The 20,551-nt window shown below is 44.6% G+C and overlaps 1 protein-coding gene across 2 annotated transcripts in view; it reads right to left on the bottom strand.

Annotated features, from left to right (window-relative positions):
* Positions 1–20,551, bottom strand: part of ABRAXAS1 (abraxas 1, BRCA1 A complex subunit) — a 122,464-nt gene that overhangs the window by 71,282 nt on the left and 30,631 nt on the right. For both annotated transcript variants that reach the window (XM_069236349.1, XM_069236356.1), the window contains exons 2-3: positions 16,203–16,293; positions 7,691–7,727 (exon numbers count right to left, since the gene is read on the bottom strand). In XM_069236349.1, the coding sequence (XP_069092450.1) occupies positions 7,691–7,727; positions 16,203–16,293 (128 nt within the window). The remainder of the gene's footprint in view (positions 1–7,690; positions 7,728–16,202; positions 16,294–20,551) is intronic.

Genomic DNA, 20,551 nt, shown 5'->3' with positions numbered 1-20,551 from the left:
AGAAAGGAACCTGCCCCAGCTGCCAGGAAGACCAAGGAGCCTGCACCAGCAGGCAGGAAGACCAAGGGGCCTAGGGCAGGAACTGTGACGGAGCCCCCACCACCAACCATGGTGTGCAGCCATCCGAGGTTGCAGGGGATGGGCAGGTGCCCCCCCAGCAGCACCACCACTTCCACTGAGCAGCTGTCCGGGGTTGCAGGGGATGGGCAGGAGCCTCCCCCCCCCCCCCCAGCAACACTACCACCTCCACTGAGCAGACGTTTGAGGTTGCAGGAGATGGGCAGGGGCCTCCCTCACCCCGGCAGCCCCACCACCTCCACTGAGCAGCCGTTCAAGGCTGTAGGGGATGGGCAGGAGCCTCCTCACCCAGCAGCACCACCCTTTAGGAAAGTACCATCTTGCCTGGCATGTTACCCCCATATTTCACTGTATATATGTTGTTTTAGTTGTATGTGTCACTGGGACCCTGCCAGCCAGGGCCCCAGTGCTCATAAGTGTGCCCTGTATGTGTTACCTGTGTTATGACTAACTGTCTCACTGAGGCTCTGCTATTCAGAACCTCAGTGGTTATGCTCTCTCATTTCTTTCCAAATTGTCACTAACAGGCTAGTGACCAATTTCACCAATTTACATTGGCATACTGGAACACCCTTATAATTCCCTAGTATATGGTACTGAGGTACCCAGGGTATTGGAGTTCCAGGAGATCCCTATGGGCTGCAGCATTTCTTGTGCCACCCATAGGGAGATCTGGCAATTCTTACACAGGCCTGCCAGTGCAGCCTGAGTGAAATAACGTCCACGTTATTTCACAGCCATTTACCACTGCACTTAAGTAACTTATAAGTCACCTATATGTCTAACCTTTACCTGGTAAAGCTTGGGTGCTAAGTTACTTAGTGTGTGGGCACTCTGGCACTAGCCAATGTGCTCCCACATTGTTCAGGGCCAATTCCCCGGACTTTGTGAGTGCGGGGACACCATTACACGCGTGCACTATACATATGTCACGACATATGTATAGCGTCACAATGGTAACTCCGAACATGGCCATGTAACATGTCTAAGATCATGGAATTGTCACCCCAATGCCATTCTGGCATTGGGGAGACAATTCCATGATCCCCCGAGTCTCTACCTCAGACCCGGGTACTGCCAAACTACCTTTCCCGGGGTTTTACTGCAGCTGCTGCTGCTGCCAACCCCTCAGACAGGTTTCTGCCCTCCTGGGGTCCAGCCAGGCCTTGCCCAGGAAGGCAGAACAAAGGACTTCCTCAGAGAGAAGGTGTTACACCCTCTCCCTTTGGAAAAAGGTGTCAGGGCTGGGGAGGAGTAGCCTCCCCCAGCCTCTGGAAATGCTTTGATGGGCACAGATCGTGCCCATCTCTGCATAAGCCAGTCTGCACCGGTTCAGGGATCCCCCAGCCCTGCTCTGGCGTGAAACTGGACAAAGGAAAGGGGAGTGACCACTCCCCTGACCTGCACCTCCCAGGGGAGGTGCCCAGAGCTCCTCCAGTGTGCTCCAGACCTCTGCCATCTTGGAAACAGAGGTGCTGCTGGCACACTGGACTGCTCTGAGTGGCCAGTGCCAGCAGGTGACGTCAGAGACTCCTGATAGGCTCCTTCAGGTGTTGCTAGCCTATCCTCTCTCCTAGGTAGCCAAACCTCCTTTTCTGGCTATTTAGGGTCTCTGCTTTGGGGAATTCCTTAAATAACGAATGCAAGAGCTCATCAGAGCTCCTCTGCATCTCTCTCTTCACCTTCTGCCAAGGAATCGACTACTGACCGTCTGGAAGCCTGCAAAACTGCAACAAAGTAGCAAAGACGACTACTGCGACCTTGTAACGCTGATCCTGCCGCCTTCTCGACTGTTTTGCTGGTGGTGCATGCTGTGGGGGTAGTCTGCCTCCTCTCTGCACTAGAAGCTCCGAAGAAATCTCCCGTGGGTCGACAGAATCTTCCCCCTGCAACCGCAGGCACCAAAGAACTGCATCACCGGTCCTCTGGGTCTCCTCTCAGCACGACGAGCGAGGTCCCTTGAACTCAGCAACTCTGTCCAAGTGACTCCCACAGTCCAGTGACTCTTCAGTCCAAGTTTGGTGGAGGTAAGTCCTTGCCTCCCCACACTAGACTGCATTGCTGGGAACTGCGTGTTTTGCAGCTACTCCGGCTCCTGTGCACTCTTCCAAGATTTCCTTTGTGCACAGCCAAGCCTGGGTCCCCGGCACTCTAACCTGCAGTGCACGACCTCCTGAGTTGTCCTCTGGCGTCATGGGACCCTCCTTTGTGACTTCGGGTGAGCTCCGGTTCACTCCACTTCGTAGTGCCTGTTCCGGCACTTCTGTGGGTGCTGCTTGCTTCTGAGTGGGCTCTTTGTCTTGCTGGACGCCCCCTCTGTCTCCTCACACAATTGGCGACATCCTGGCCCTCCTGGGCCACAGCAGCATCCAAAAACCCTAACTGCGACCCTTGCAGCTAGCAAGGCTTGTTTGCGGGGTTTTTTTGCACGGAAACACCTCTGCACGACTCTTCACGATGTGGGACATCCATCCTCCAAAGGGGAAGTTTCTAGCCCTTGTTGTTCTTGCAGAATCCACAGCTTCTACCATCCGGTGGCAGCTTCTGTGCACCCACAGCTGGCATTTCCTGGGCATCTGCCCACTCCCGACTTGATCGTGACTCTTGGACTTGGTCCCCTTGTTCCACAGGTACTCTCGTCAGGAAATTCATTGTTGTTGCATTGCTGGTGTTGGTCTTCCTTGCAGAATTCCCCTATCACGACTTCTGTGCTCTTTGGGGAACTTAGGTGCACTTTGCACCCACTTTTCAAGGTCTTGGGGTGGGCTATTTTTCTAACCCTCACTGTTTTCTTACAGTCCCAACGACCCTCTACAAGGTCACATAGGTTTGGGGTCCATTCGTGGTTCGCATTCCACTTTTGGAGTATATGGTTTGTGTTGCCCCTATCCCTATGTGCCCCCATTGCATTCTATTGTGACTATACATTGTTTGCACTGCTTTCTATTGCTATTACTGTATATTTTGGTATTGTGTACATATATCTTGTGTGTATTTGCTTTCCTCATACTGATGGTACTCACTGAGATACTTTGGCATATTGTCATAAAAATAAAGTACCTTTATTTTTAGTATATCTGTGTATTGTGTTTTCTTATGATATTGTGCATATGACACTAGTGGTACTGTAGGAGCTTCACTCGTCTCCTAGTTCAGCCTAAGCTGCTCTGCTAAGCTACCTTTTCTATCAGCCTAAGCTGCTAGACATCCCTCTACACTAATAAGGGATACCTGGGCCTGGTGCAAGGTGTAAGTACCCCTTGGTACCCACTATAAGCCAGTCCGGCCTCCTACACACCCCCTTCACCGAGCAGCCGTCCGAGGTTGCAGGGGATGGGCAGGAACCTCCCCCCACCAGCAGCAGCACCACCACCACCACTGAGCAGCTGTCACCGCTGGCGGACAGTATGTAATCCTGCCTCCATGTACTACTGTGCGGCCTGTCCACTCCAGCACCAGTAGGTATGACACCCACCTGACAGACTGTGACCTTGCACTCCCCAGGACCAAGCACAGGGCATGTTGCCCCCTCCAGAACCAGTGGGCAAGTCACCCACTCCAGAGACTGTGGCCTTGCACTACTCAGGACCAAGCACAGGGGAGGCTGCCCCCTCCGGAACCAGTGGTTAAGACACCCAAATGCCCAACACTCCCCAGGATCAAGAGCACAGGGCACGAGGCCCCCTCCAGAACCAGTGAGTAAGACACTCACATGCCGAACACTCCCCAGGATCAAGACCACAGGGCACGAGGCCCCCTCCAGGACCAGTGAGTAAGACACTCACATGACGAACACTCCACAGGATCAAGACCACAGGGCACGGGGCCCCCTCCAGAACCAGTGGGTGGGACACCCACATGAGAGACTGTGACCTTGCACTCCCCAGGACCAAGCACAGGGCATGATGCCCCCTCCAGAACCAGTGGTCTTGTATCATCTCCCGGCTGAGGTGCCCCGTCCCCCTGAGGTGCCTGCCTATTTACCATCTGATGCACCTGCAGTGTTCTCTCCGTGTTGAAGCAGGTGACATGTGTGGCCTTGGACTTTGGCCTGTGGCCAACGAACATTGTGGACTGGGCTGTGTCCCTTTTTCTGTACATGTATATATATCTATTATCTTCCATCTTATTTTTCAGGCTGTGTTGATCTAATTACATTCACTTTTTCAAAATCGTTTTGTTCTTGCATTACTCATCCGAGTTACGGGGTTAAATTGTTTTTGTAATGCAGCTGATTGTGTGTATGGTGTGGGGTGATGGGGGTGCTTGTGTGTGTGTCACTCTTGTTTTCCTCCCACCCTCCCTTGTGTGCTAGGCGGCTGTACTCACCATCGTCGTCTTTGCCGGCGTTCGTGTTTGTGGTGGAGCAGAACGTAGAACATCATGGGGAAGATATGCAGTTCAGGCTCCATAGCGGCATGGTTGTTCCCTGTGTCTCCAATGGTGAGTTCTTTCCCTTCTGAGGTCTGTTTCCACCAGGCTTTTGATGTTGTTGGTACTGCCCCGGAAAAGGTGGCGGTTTGGCATGTCTTAATATGGTGGGCATAACATTGACTTCCGCCTGGCTGTAGGCGACTACTGCCATGGTGGCTGTTCTGTCCAGCCTGTTGGCGGTATTACCGCCACTTTAACACCAACCGCTAGGGTTGTAATGAGGGCCTGAATAGAGAAATGGAGTGGAGTCGTTGACTGAGTCCTTGAACGCCACTATGGGAAGGCACCAGACTAAGGTCAGTTCCGGAACTGCAGGGGTTTAGGGACAGGGGACACTATTGGCCTGTTCGCACTGGCAGACATGTGGGATGGGAATGAGATGGTCCCCTTCTCCTATCTGCGACAAGAACATTAGATGTCAGAAACACAGTGGTTAAATTATGGTTGGTTATGGAACGCCCTCAGGAAATGTGTGTCCCTGGAGGAAACACAAGAAGATTCCCTGTTAGAAAACAGACTCCTGGGTGGGCAGATAAAAGATAAATTGATCTCACTGACATATAGTACAGTGATAAGACACATACAGGCCCCCCTGCTGATGCTACAAGGCAAATGTGAACAGGATGTGGGAGAGCTGGATGAGGACGAATGGTAAAAACATTAGAGTTCCCTGCAAAGGCAACTGTAAAAGTGAGTTTTAGGCAGATTCCGTTCAAGGTCCTGCACACAGCATTTTACACGTGTACCTAGCTCCACAAGATTGGTGGGGCTGGCGAAGCGAGGTACCTTGGAAGGTGTGGAATGGAGGGTACTTTTTTTTTTTTTTTACACACACACACTAAGTAGCTGCCCCCAGATTTAGACCTCCACAAGGAGTAGGGAAATCACTGGAAGATGCAACACAGGTACAGCTGGAACTGCAGCCTAAGTTGACATTACTGGGGATATAGGACCCTGCGGATCATTCCACATACCAGAATTGTTGGATAATCTAGGATGTTTGGTGGCTAAGCGGGAGATCGCACTAAGATGGGAATCTGGATTTCTCCTAACACATCAACACTGGGAATTGGGTATGGAATTCTGTAGAATACTGGAAAGAGAAGACTATACGGTGAGGCTGTATGAAGGGGATATGAAGGTGAGTTGGGAGATGGAGACATGGCACACGCCCCAGTTATGTGGGTTGAAAGGGTAAAAAATATTTCTACCAGATTCTTGGTATATGCTTGGGGTGTTAGACAAGTCCCTTAAGGGGATGTATGGTACTCATGGATGTGGCTCCTCTAGTGGCGTGTGGGAAGGGTTTCACCATGGAAGAACAGATGGTGTAAGGTGGTTATGAATGTAAGGTTTTTTGCATTTGTTGGAATGAAAATAATAAAAATATTTTTTTTATATTGAAAAACCAATGTTCTCCATCAAACATGGAAAGTCTCTAGAGGATATATTGGTATATTCACGACCTAAGTAATACAGAGCCCAAAATACACTGACAACAACATGGAATCTCCCTCCTAGTTTGCACGAGTGAGCGGAACTCGCAGAATTTAACTCCACGGAATTCTGCAGAGTTACAAAAACACTCAGCGAGATTCCCCGGAGTTCCGCCCACTGACGGAAGTAGGCACGTTGCGCTCCTCACGCTGTGATTTAGCGATAGGAGTGAGTTCCACGCTGAAAAATCAACACAAGTGGCACCACGCAGCATGCCAGGGGGTGCAGATACTCAAGTTGATTTTGCTGCTGCTTAAGTAGATTTTCTACTTGAGCGGCAGCCTTCTGACCATGAACAGATGAGACTGCACGCACTGGAACAATCTCACCTGTCCTTCTAGTGACTGAAAATCATACTACAGGATGCCAAATCTCGCTCAGCCTGCCAGCTTACCATTTTGGCATGCGCAAGAAAAAATTCCACGCTCGGCGATTGGCGGAATCAGGCCGTAACTCTGCATTATAAGAATAACAGAGTTGCCAAAATGCCCCCAATTCTGCCCAGCCCTACTACTTTGGGTCACTTTCCCTATGGTCATTGTAATGTTTGCCCACCTGCTAACAGATCTTAACAACCTGATCAAGCAATGCATACTCCTTGGATGATCAATAATCTACCAATGTCATTTACATGATAGCATGTGGGATGAGATATGAAGGCATTACACACCATAAAGTGAAGATTAAGACCAACAAGCAGAGGCACACCATAAGATATAAGAGGAGGACCACAAAACTAATGAGACACTTTCTGGAAAACAGCTACTGTGATAAAGACCTTGAATGGGTTGTCATAGAGAAACTGCTACACCGAACTAAAAACATGGAAAGAAAACTCTTGTACTTCGAGCAGTGGTGGATCTACCATCTGGAAACTTCCATCTCAGGCCCAATAGATAGGTCCAATGGACACAACTGAGAGTTGAGAATCTGTGTCTTGCAAGAATGGAGTCTCCCAAAATGGACCCCTGAGGTACACAAGATACACCAAGAATCCACAATGACCCCTGAAATGGACCCGTTAGAAGACAGCTGTATATGAGTATTATGGCATACCACTGATATTACCCACACTCCGTGTCTTTTCCTGCCTCTGTGCAAATAGCATTCATTTGTCACTTTGGTTTAAAATACTGCTGTTTTAATGATCTTTCTTTTACAACCTTACTGAGAGCTTGAGGATAAAGTGTTTTTAACCCAGTTGTGAGTGCAAGACCAGCGTGCCCTTTCTTACTAAAATTCACATGAGTACTGACAGTACAGTTATTTGTGCATATAAGTCATGCACTGTGACTATCTTGCTATTATGGTATTAGCACCTTTAGACAATTGTTTTATTCTAAAAAAGAAATAACGCTATATCAGTACAGGCTACCTAAAAATCACAATGAAATAAGCATGGCCCTTTTTGTCTTGCTCTGTTTCTGTTCTTTCTGAAAGCTTGAACTGTATACGTTATGCTGCATTGTTATTAAGGACTGATGCTTCCTTCATGTATGAGGGCAATTAGTTCTGTTGATGTATTATATAACTGTCCTGTTAAACTGACTGATTACAAATAAAGACGTAAAAGAAATGTGTTGTTTAAAGTAATTTGATAACAGGATGTTACAAAGGGACGGCCTGTTTTCCAGACAAAAGATCATTCTTTAGTTTCCGTATTTAAAATGGATTTACTGACCTGAACAGCAGATCGCACGGGTGATGCTTCTGTATATCTGAAAGGAAATAGACTATATTAGTAGAGCTTGAAATTTCTACCATTGCTATGTTCTTTCTTGTTGCCGCAATGCTTAAGACAAAAACAGCATCCAAAAACACATTTCCAAATGCGCATGATTTACACAGTTGAGTGTGCCAGGAAGTCTACTACAGAGATTTCCTGTCCTCTTTGATTTCTTCTGATCACTTTATTAGCTCCAAACGTGTAAATGCTATAAACCAAATTTCCGACTTTTGTTTTCTTTGTGATTAGGTCCTTAGTGAGAAAGACAATCTCTGGTCGTTGGTAAGAGTAAACAAGAGTCTAGGTAGCAGAAAAGACACAGAAATGGACAAAGGAAGTAGATCGGAGATGAAAGGTCATAATTATAGTTTCCTGTTGAAGGTCATGTATATGGTTTCCTGTATTCCTCGTATATTTTTTGTGAATTTCACTGGGGGGTTTTCAACTTGTGAAGATCAGTGGTTACCAGTGTTTAAAAGTTTGCAGCCCCAAAAATCTGCTTTAGAATCCCCAGCCCATCTCCCTGCATTTCCAAACCCCGGCTTGAAACCGAGCATTTACAGACACAGCTTCAGTGCTAGCAAAAAAAGTAGCACGAAAGTGGAATTGGGATGTTTATCATCACTTACTGTTAGCTCAGTGCCAACTGAAAAGACATTAGTGCAGGTGCAGCATCCAAAAAAGATCCAGGTTTAGTTAGATAAGAGACAAACTCTTCCTCGCACTTCTGGTCTTACAGAGGGAACAATTTGACCAGCAGTCTCCCGGTTCGTCGGGCTCTAAGTTGAGCGTGGGGGGGGGGGGGGGGCAGAGATAGGAAGTTGGGGTGGGGCTGGCTGGGCCAGGGAAAAACGGGGGGATACAGCAGTAATTAAAACTGACTTTGAAACGGGTCTGTACCAGGCTCTACATTTACCTCCTTAACTTTAAAGGCAAAAACACTCATCAGTTCATCAACGATTAATGTAAGAGTTCATAATGCACTCAACGTCAGCGATTAAATCCCTGTTTACATTTAACAGATTTTTCTTCATCTTTTATTTCTGAGAGCACTGTCTTTTTTCAAGATGCTTTGTTCCTGTAGTGTTTTTTTTATGAAACATATGATTCTTGTATAGTGCATAATTTTAACTGAGTCGCCTCCAGGTGTCTGAGTGTGTTCATGTTGTGGGTGGATGTTTATGGAGGTGTTCATGAAGACACAAAATTGAAAAATAACTTTGACGTGAGGTACAAGGACTGACATTGCTTGTCAGTAGGGCATAAAGGTATGCAGAATTTGTGCATTATAGAGAGATGGTTTATAATGTACCCCCCCCCCACCCCCCCCCCCCATTTTTTGCCTTTTTTTTATGCAACATCGACTGAAGTCCACTGGGCTCCTGATAACAAGGTCCCCAGTGCCAGTGTTCCTTCCCCGAAACAAGACACCTGGTCACTTGTTCCCCAAGTGACCAGGCTCTTCAGCCCCTTATAAGTCCCTAGTAAATGGTACCCCTTGTACCTAGGGCATGGGTACTGAAGAGGGCCTCCTAGAGCTCTTGTGCCACTCTGAGGGACCCAGCACCAACCTTATGCAGACTGCGTGACAAGGTGCTTTCAAAATTAAAAACATTACATGGCACACATCCTGTGTGCCATGTCCCCTATGTGTGCCATGCCTCCTAAACACTGCATGCAATATATGTAAGTCACCTCTCTAGCAGGCCTTAGAGCTCTAAGGCAGGGTGCATTATATTACACGTGAGGACATGTGCCCCTGCATGTCTTTGTCAATTCTCAGACATAGCAAGTAGACAGTGAAGCCATTTTTAAATGCATGTGCTGGACAATGGTCACTACAAGTTCCCCAGCTACATGACAACTTCTCTGAATCCTGGGGTGTTTGGTATCAAACATTTCAAAATAATAAACCCTCACTGACCCCAGTGATGGATTTATTTAAAAAAACACACAAACGTCACCTTAGAGGTGCCCCCTGAAAACCCATCAGTTACTAGTGTGTTGATTGACTGGTCCTAACCAGTTCAGCCACCACGGATGCATTTCTGGACCCCCACGGTGAGAGCCAGTGCTCTTGAGGCCCAGAAACAAAAGCCTGCTCTGGGCAGAGGTGTTACCTCCTCTCCGAGGCAGGATGGACATTCCAGGGTAAGGCGCTTCAGAGGCATTGCTGCCTTTCTTAATGCGATCCAGGTCTCTCCAGATAGTGGAGATGACCAAACCCCCTGTACTGGCCCCACTTTTGGTGGTAGCACAGGCAGAAAATTAGTTAAATGAGGAGGCGTGCCCGCTTCATGCGAGTCCTACCCCTAAGGTGGACAAGTTGAAGAGGACACTACTTTTTAAATTCCTCCATCATGTTTGGAAGGAATTAGGCCACTAGTGTTAGAGTTATGTCCACTTCACAGCAGAAGAGGTCATAACAAGGCATAACAAGGGTGCAGCCAACCTGAGGGTGGTTTGCCCAATGGCTACCGCCTGGCACTCCCTGTAACACCTCCCTATTGAGTACTAGGTGGCGCTCCTGAGCCCTAGAACTCAGATCCCTGACGACTTAAAAAGAGCCGGACACAACAGCGTCGCACCAGCAGAGAAGACTGCAGACCCCAACTGACTTGGCCTCAGCCCTACCAGCATGTCTGCAGCCCTCAACGATTCTGCCTCAGAAGACAACTCTGTCTTGCAGCCCATTGACCTTCAAAGCCCTGGGAGGAATGCCTGCCTTCAACAAAGACCAAGATCTCCTGTGGACAGTGTATCAGTCCAGAAGACACCAACTGTAAAGAAAAATAACTCTGCCCTGATTTCATTAGTCGAAGGCAAGCATATGTCATGCCTTTCCCGGTGGCTAGCCCTCCTCGAGCGCAGCGACCAAGTACAGAAAACATGCGAGGCTCGCTGTTTCCCATCGGGCTCGTGGACTTCTTTTTCTCTAATTTACGAGCGCGATCTCGCTTGGCAGAAGTCGAGCGCTTTACATAGTTAATTTCACTTTTTCGGGTTGTGTACATAAAATGCACTTTTGCCCGATAGGTGAAAAGTCGGGTTAGGAGTTTACAACGCGATCAGCTCTAAAATGAGCAAACGCGAGACCCGTTGCATTGTAAATGCTTGTTTTTTTTTTGCTTTCAGATTGCGTTTCCGAAATGTTCCCTGCATCACTGCTTATTTTTTTAGTGCTGTTCACTGCTTGCTGCATCCCTCTCCCCACCGCTGCTTGACAGTGGCGTAGCGTGGGGGGTTCAGGGGGGGCCGGCCGCACAGGGCGCAACATCTTGGAAGAGACTCGAGTGCTAAAATCCATGGGTTAGGGGGCGCAAATTACTTGCCTTGCCCCGGGTGCCCACGGGTTAGGGGGCGCAAATTACTTGCCTTGCCCCGGGTGCTGACAACCCACGCTACGCCACTGCTGCTTGAGGCGGTTTCTTAATGCCAATTGGTGTTTTGTTCGTCTTAGTTGCTACTCGGATAGCTATGATCTCAGATTTGAAACACCTCAGTAGAAACGATGAATGCTGTGTTCTCGTTCAGACTGCAATTGTTTTAAACAGTTTTCTGAGATGGGGAAACTGACGATTCACTGTTCAATATGTCTAAGGTAAATGAGCAAAGGGGGGCATCTAAACCAGGACCAACCAGAACTGAAAGGCGTGCAGCTGCCCCACTGTAACACCAACGCTCATATCACCATTACATCGTCTACCTTCATCAGTTCATCTTAATTTCTCTGATGCCTTACCAACGCTTTTCTCTCAACAGCTTTACTGTCTCTTCGCAATCTTTACCCTCTTACCACAACCTATTCCAGTCTTCAGTCGCAGAGTCTAGCTAAAGTTTTCTATAACAGACTTTTGTTCTAGTGATGACGCAGAAAAAGAAGGTCCGACATATATTCATACATATCGCAAAATTAAAATGTATATTGTGGTGTGATTTTAGTAAAGAAAATAATGTACGAGGGAAATTGTGCCCTCGGGGTACTTCGCCATCATTGTAAACGAGCTTTATTAATCATGAAGTATTGAAAATGTAGTAATCCGTCATAATTGCAAATGTATGCCATGATTTCTTGCTTGAAAACTGTTTTGCTTAGCTTAAATTTAGTAAAGGCTTTGGCCTAGTTGCCTGGTCTCAAATTCTAACTGCGTGGCTTTTTCCTTGAACTAATGAAACACATATTCTTGCTTGAAGTTGTATTTTTCCAGCAGAGATGACTAATACACTTATCTCCAAGGTTTCGTACTAGGCCGGTTTCATCCCCTTTGATACAAGGTCAGTCTCTGCAGGTGCGGACAATGAAGGTACAGATACCAAAAATAATTGGCAAACCATGATACAACTTGTGTTCCAAGGCTCCAAGGCTAATGTATGCACAAATAAGTTCTAGTAAAAGACAATTTTTCATTGGACAATTTGAAGCCAACCTATGAACCCTCCAATGGAAGACCCTGCAAGATTTGGAATGTTTCTTACTTAAACCCACCGAACAAAGAGAAGTCAGCCATTTTCCTCGATGTCAGTTTGAAGCCTGATGCCAGACTCCATTTTGGACGACACCCTGATGCCCTTTTCTCTATCCGAGAGAAAGAGACTTTAAGAATTCTCACCCTAGAGACTTTAACTTTGATTTGCCCCGTCTTGCCCATGCAGTAACTTTGCCCCATTCTCCTTGCCGCTGCAAGGAAGTTTGCCCTTAACCTTGCCCCTTTAAAATTTGTCCCATGCTGATCAACCGGTACCTGAAGGACGAAGATTTTTCTTGAATGCTGATTGTATTTGGTAAATATGAAAGGATAAATGTATTATGCATTGTGTTTTTCCTTTTAGGTACCAACTGCTATTTTTATAGGGTCCTAGCTAGAAGTTTTCCAAATTTGTGTTGACTAAATTCGTTTTGCATGAAGTCCCACATGCCGATGCTAATTAGAGGTTAGTCGAGGTATACATCCAATGTACCATGCCAAAATGAAATCTTGTTATGCTGACCGAATGTATGCAATTAGTCAAATACAGTTAGTCATATTGGTGATTTGCATTGCGATAACAGAGTGTATCATTATTCAGATTTTACGTAGATTGCGTTTCTTCTGCCGTTATGGACAGCTAGTAATGTTCATATACATATATCAATTGGTTTTAAGACATATATACATTGTGCTAGCTTTGTTAATATAGGGAAATAATTTCACTAACTTTTAATAAACTGGTGTGGTTATTCATGACTAAAAGGTCATGGTGCGACGAAATACCAACTGTTATTGATTTCTGATGTGGTATATTGATCTATTAATTGAGTATTGATTATCGATTACAATAGTTATTGATTATTGATCTGAATGACTCAGCTATTTTAGGATGAGGAGAGCCCGACTCAGTTAAAAGATCCACCGACCTCCAACGTGTCCAGGTACAGGAAATTTATAAGGGCTGGACGCGTTATCACTAGCCAGTTTTCACATCAAGCTACCTCCTGGGTTGGGAGGGGATCACGGCAGATCTGTTGCACTGCATAAGTGGGCTGGAGACATGAGGCTCCCATCCCTGTCCAAAAACTGCTCCCGTGCTTTTCCTGCTCTTCATGATACACATGTGCACGGTTTGCTGTAACCACCACTCCACTGCAGCAGAGAAGCAACATGCAACATGGTAAAGAAATGCATCCACTCTGTGCCAGCTTCCGGTCTGTGGCACTGCAAGGGTATCCGGCAGATGCAGCACTGTACTGTTCAGCAGCACCAATAAAGGCATCTCTCCACAGTGCATTGTTACTTGTTAGGGTTTATGCCTGATATTGGTTACTTGCAGCAGGTGTTTTTTCTGCAAGTGGAGCGGCAATTCCATTGTAAGCCTTTTGGTTCAGAAATTGTGAAATACCTACAAGAGAAGCTTTGGCAAAGCCACTGTTGGAGATGGCAACCTCAATTTGTTATACTTATTAAAACTTCGGCTTTTTTATATATTAGAACGAGACAAACTGTTTAAGGTTTTTTCAGAGTCAAAACATTGAGGGCCCGAATCTCATAGCTATTTATGCACAAAAAGCATGGCTTACATGTGCAAAATATGGTTTTGAATTGATTAAGAGATTTACTTGCAGTAGGATTTTTGGGTGAACAAATCTACAGGCTGGATTGCCCGATGATTTTGAGCAAACCCACAAACTTAATTGCACACGCTTATTCAACAACTCAACTTAAATCCATGACTATCGTGGAAAACATTGACAATGGCATAAGTAAACATTTTTCAGGGTAGGAAAGGACCAGCACAGCCTACCCCAGGACTCCCCCCCCTCCAAACCCCCCCCCAAAAAAAAATAGGGTGGGGGTATAAAAGAATAGAGCAAATTGTTTTTCCTTGGGAAAAAAACATGTTCAAGTTGGGGAGAAAAGAAAAAGAAGTAAGTGCCTATATGCATTTGCTCACTGAAAATGGAATTCACAAGAATTAGCTGGGAGTATGGTTTCGAGGCCTACTTCTGTAAACTTTTGTGAATTCCTGAAAGTCATATTTCTGCCCCAGTGAAAGGTCTCAGAAGCGCAGGTGCACATTTGTGACTTTCTTTAAGAGCGGGTCCTAATTTAATTGTTTCACATTGATTCTCCATAATTATTTTTGTTACTCTTAACAAGCATCAAAACATGTTTTATTAATCGAAGATTTAGAGAAATGTTATTTAATCCTCTGCTTTAAAATTGCACGATGGTTTGGAAAACCTCCTTGTTACTTTTTTTAAAAATAAAAAATTATTATTTCTGTACATTTCATTTTCACAGCAATCACCAATCAAACTTTCGTTCTGGTGTATGTTTTTGCATATCATCATAAAGCATTCTGGAAGATTTATAAAAATCCAAACTCTGTTACATTTTACAAACATGTGTAAGTGTTTTTATATTGAAATCACTGTCAATTAATCAAGGTGAGCTCACAGCTCAATGTATTCCCAATCCTGATAGTAAAGGCTTTGTGACAATGAGCCTCCTATACAGTTTGGAACATTTTACACACTTGCAAGCATATTGTGTCTTCTAGGAAGACAATCCTCTTTCCCACAACCATGCTAAAAATTGGCAGCTGAAAGGTTTGAGTAGCAGTCCTTTTGGTCATTGTATACAGTGAATAAAATAAACACGGCATCTTGCTGTTCATCTACCTTCCCCTGTAGCTCTCTTCCCTGGTTGCAACCATCCAACTACTCTGTGCAAACTAGTTCCCTGCGTTTCTTTTCTTAATCATCCTTATGTCCACCCTCTTTTTTTAAATGCTCCCCATCAACCTCCTCCACGCCATTCCTCGTCCCCGGCTTCTTCTCTCTCACCTACTTCCACGCTTGAGATCCTTTTCTGTGGCCCAAACTGGCTTCCATCTCGAGTTCCTTCAACAACTTTCCTTCTGTGTGCATGTTTCTTATGCCTCTTCTTTTCTGTCTCTATGTCCCGTTTTCCCTCCTGCCCATCCCCATGTCACGCACTTTTTCCCTGGACACTCTTTTTTGCCCAGGATCAAAGCCTATTATCATCAGTTTTGCTGCCTACAAACAAAACAGCTTTGTCAAGTATCTTAAAAAACATTGATTGTCACACACCTAGGCCAGTGGTTCCCAACCTGTGGTCTGGGGACCCCTGGAGGTCCGCAAAGCCCCCTCAGCGGCTCCGCGACTGCTTAGAAAATGAAATAATATTTGCAGATTAGGTCCCCAGCTTTCAGTAATGACTCAGTGGGGGGTCCCCAGATTCCAATAAATATTCAGTGGAGGTCCCTGGGCTCCAGTAATGATAAAGTGGGGGTCCACAGAAGTCAAAAGGTTGAGAACCACTGATCTAGGCAACTAAAAACAGTGGCTATTGCTGCTACGGAGTTTCACGATCTTGCCTTTTACATAAGTGCTCCCATGCCTTTTTACAATTAAGTCTATTCATTCATCAAACTAATCCGGAGGGGCATCTTCTCATTTGGATCGATACTTTGTGAAGAGCGACCACAGACTAACCACTACTGCTCAAAGCATAAAAAAAACTACATGTCTGAAAAAGTAGACACAAACAGAAGGCCCTTGCAATCTGTGAACTCAACTTGTATGTCAGGAACTAGTCCATGAAGACCCAGTAATGAAAATGCACACAAGAAAAGCTACTGCAAAAACAGAGAATGCAGAAAAATCAAAGCATCATACAAATGCGCGACACAATGCGAGCCCAGAACTGTGTGACATTCTGCACATGCAGAGGGTCTGTAATAATTAAGATGGTTTTGCAGTTTTAAAATAAAGAGAAATGTCGAAAAGCTGAATGTTAGAGTACTTGATCACATACAAACTTTTAATACAGAATGAGAAAATTACATAAGCTTATAACATTTGCACATGAAAAGCTCAGCTTCTGCAGAATAGCGTGAATAAATCATATTTTAGACGTGACCTGATATTAGTAAATATGAACTGTCTATAATATTGGACACTTACCAATTGTGTACACGACTTCAACATCGTCCATCTGAGAGTCGGTGATACTGTTTTTAGCTTCACCTTTCACATCTCCTAAGAGAAATCCTTCCTGTCAAAAGAAAATGAATATATCATTAATACGTCTTCAAAACGTATGGGTGTACCTAAATACAAGTGACCCCACTGGTACTTCTGTCTGGTATCTACTATTCCAATTCTGAAGGGCAACAATTGTACTGAGGGACCTGTTCTTGGCATTGATTCAAACGGGGGTCAATAAAGCTTTTGTTAGTCAAGTGGGAAACAATACTCCAGATTGTTTAATGATTGTGACCTTGTTGAGATCACTGCACCAATTAAGCCATTATTGAAGCTTTGCAGACATTATGTGGATCCCATTTCCGTCGCTTCACAATCATCAAAAAGCACAAAGAAATGTGGTCGTGCACATTATAGCAAACCCAGACTTCAGCAAGGGGATATCAGGGCGCCCCTATTATTAGTTCCTATCTTCAGCACATTAGTTTCATCCTTAGCTAATGAGCTAATGAGATCTCTTCAGACAGTATAGACGTCAGCACAGCAATGCCTTCAGGACAGGACAATAAAAAAGTTAATCAGTAATCATCACGGCATACAGTCTATCCTGAGCACATACACATGTAACTATAACTCCCTGTAAATTGGTATCTTCTGTATGCTCCCTCAACTGGAATGCTTGTATAGGTTCTGGCCACTGGGAACACTTGAAATAATCTAAACTACTGGTAATTAGTCAGACTGTATTCCAAGTCCATTGTATTTTTTCACCACTGTACCACTGTAGAAAGTGACAAGCCGTATAGAAATGGCTCTTCTCCAGTAGAAACAGTCCAGGCCAAACAGCCAAGCCAACTCCACTCCAGACGGGAGCACAAGCAACCCAGACTAGTTTCAGGCTTTGGGGCCTCAGTGAGGGTCAGAATGAGTTGAATGGGAATGTGAGCACAAGACCAATGTCTGGGCATACTCATCGTAACTCAGGCATCTCAATTTGAAAAAAGTGATGGTTAAGTGCTTAAGTTAATCTTCTCCACTGGTAGTTACTCAGCGCACATTCCAGTCCATCCATTTTCGGTCACCGAGCTTCTCCAGCGGAAAGACCAGCTGGTGGTTGGGAATAATTAACAGATGAATTCCACCACTTTTCTTTTTTCCATTCTGAAAGTAGGTATGTCATTAGTTAACTCATTTGATGTTTAGATTGTAGGTCATTCAATATAAGTAGCTGGAATGTCTGTTGGAAAGAAAATAGGCTTTTTTGAAATTGGTAAAAGTTTTATGGTTTTATTTTTCTTGTTCTGAATCTGTATTTAGAGCTTGATGCTTGGGAAGTCTGCAATATACAGGAGTGGCAATCACTCAATGGCACAGGTTGCACAGTGCATTACTGCTTGTGCCTTGTACAGATCTCTAGTTTGTCTCTATTCGAAATAACATCACTGTTTATTCCTCAACCAGCATGGCTGTACCAAATCACAGCTTTTGTACATTTTTTTATTTCACAGGCCTGTGTTGTCAAAAAGACACCAGAGAGAATCCTTGACCGCCTAAGCAAGCTACCACTAGCCGCTAGATAGATGCCAGTAAGTCTGGGAAAGTTTGGACAGCAGACAGAGCAAAACAGGAACTGTGTGCCACTTGACATGCTAAGATTATCAGAGACAGTGCATGGATGGCACCAAAGAAATTAGAAAGACATAGTCCAACCATGACAGTTGATTCCCAATAGGGCCGCATGTTTGATCCCCAAATGGCTGGGGGATAGTGTGTCGACCCCAGAGATCTAGCGTGGCCTGAAGAAAGGAAGTGTGTTCACAGAGGGCTTTTTTTTGGGAAGGCCTACATTTACAGGAAAATTAGTTTTATGCTTTTGAGACTTAAGATGATACAATTCATAGTCCCAAATGAAATAGTTCAAGATATTTTTAACACATGCTTCGGTCTAATTACTGATAGTTGCTTCATAGTTTTCTATCTAAAACCCATTAAAGTAAGTTAGTCATCTTGAGCTTTGTGATGTAGTAAATTATGATTGCGCTCCTTTTGCATAATGTCCAAATCCATCTATCTAGAGCCAGTGAATCAAAGTCTGTTTTTCTGCTTTGGCCTAAAGAAACAAGTGATACTATATGGGATGTTCCTCCTGAAAGAAGTTTCATCCATCAGGGCGTTTTCAAAATGTAATTTTCTTACTTTGATGTAAGATGTTATGTCACGTTTGCTGACTGAGCTGTTTGAGCAAAACTTTTTGTTGTTTTCCTGGTACATGGAGTTTGGGAACTGCGTATAACGGGTATATTTACTGTGGTTGGAGGATAAAGTTTTGAAGGTAAGTTATCGCCTGCGTGGGTCGGGGAGTTGTTCACTTTCAAAGCCACATCTGTTATCTGGTTTTCCTTGCCCCCTTTTCAGGTTGGCCAACGTAAGGAATGCATGTCTGAATTCAACAGGTGTATCTGGCCAGGTTTCGCAATCGTCTGTTAGACACTCGATAAAACATTTGGCGGTGTACCCTCCAGCTTTCACAGGTGAGCATAGGTCCTTGTTGTGGTACCTGTGGTGATTTCTCATTTTTAAGCACACAAGGTTTGTCCATAGTATCGAGAAGGCTTGAGGTTAAGGATATTGTTCCTCTACATATGATTATTTGTTAATATATTGTTTTCCAGCTACAGGTTCCTCCCTTAAGGTCTACAAGTTTGAGTTTCGATCCATATTGAACTATTTTTTTTTGTCTACTGTATCATAAATATCATTAGCGAAATTGCGTGGTTAGATTGCAGTGTTTGATGTGTGGTATTTCGTCTGCATTCAAAAGTTGTGATAGTAATTTGGATTAATGTATATTGGCTATATAGAGGTCCCTATGCGGTTGTGTTTTTTCTTTCCTTTTTTCTCTTTTGGTGTCTCATACGATCTATACCTTGTTATGTTTATCATTTGTATCTATTTGACATTTTGAGGTCTGTACTTTTTCTTCTCACAGCCTCTATGGTGACGGTTGGTGTTCAGCGGCAACAAACGTTGTCTTTTATTGCATAGTGCTGGGTCAATGTTAGAACAGTAACAATTGTCATCTGCGATATGTGATTACAGGGACAGCTAATTGTTGGATGTCCTGAAGAAGGCGCTTTGTCACCAAAACCCGCGACGATTTGATACATGATTGATCTGATAAATGACTGTTGTGATTCCATCAAGAAGACATCAGGGCTGTGTCAACGACTATTAGGTCATCACATAGAGAAAATCATGAGATGTGTAGAAATGATCAATAGATCCTTGGAGATGAGCTATCAAGAGAATTGAAGGAGATAAATATATGTGTATGAGTAATTACAACGTGTGTTATTAACTATGAAAAGAATAATTGACATTGACTTTTTGTAATTATTTTTGTTAGCCTGCTTCTGTGTGATGCGTGAATGAGGATGAGGAAGGAGTATGAATGTAATTCACTGTAGGCAAAAAGCTCTTTATTTTACCTTAGAGCTGTTTTATATGTTTGTATAAGTAGTTTATGATGGATAATAATAAATAATATTTATGATTAAGTAGCACCCTCTGGTGCATTTGTTCCTGCCATTCCTATTAACGGAACTGTAGGACCTATATTTATGTGAATATAGAGTGTCCAAGTTTATTTTCAATTTTAAGTTTGTTCCCCCTGGGTTGAAGCTCCTAATAGTAGCAGGTGTCCCCTTTCTTTACAGTATAATGCCAAGTTTGGCCAACTTCTCTTGAGAAACAGCCTTGTCTACAGACATGGCAATGGCTTCCATTTATTTATACACTATGTGAAATAATTTAGAACGAAAATAAAATAAAAAACATTTGATTCCATGGAGTATATATTTTCACAAACTCATCAGTCAGATTGGCTGGGGCTCTAATATAGCCTTAGAACCCGCCGTAGCGGGCTTTACCGGCTATTAAAGGCCCGCTCCCCGCGTTAAATGCCCGAGCCGAAGGCGAGGGCATTTAACAAGGGAGAGGGACTTTAATAGCCGGTAGAGCCCGCTACGGCGGGTTCTAAGGCTATTAGAACATTCTGCCACACAGGGCAGAATGTTCTATTAAAAAAAAAATGTTCACAGAGCACGAGGGGAATAAAATCCCCTCGGGCTCCGTGAGGCTTTGTTCACAGCTGTTGCTGTGAACAAAGCGAACATTGGAATGTTGGCGCTGCAGGCTTTTACCAGCCAGTAAGAGCCCGCAGCACTCCATTGTTTTCAATGGAGCCTCCAGCATTCCAATGTTCTAATATATGTTTCTAATTGTTTAGACTTGAGAGAGCGTAGTTTAAATATCGTATATTATAGACG

The sequence above is a fragment of the Pleurodeles waltl genome, chromosome 1_2, assembly GCF_031143425.1.
Source record: "Pleurodeles waltl isolate 20211129_DDA chromosome 1_2, aPleWal1.hap1.20221129, whole genome shotgun sequence".
Classification (NCBI taxonomy): Eukaryota; Metazoa; Chordata; class Amphibia; order Caudata; family Salamandridae; genus Pleurodeles; species Pleurodeles waltl.
This window is presented reverse-complemented; position numbering and strand designations above follow the sequence as displayed.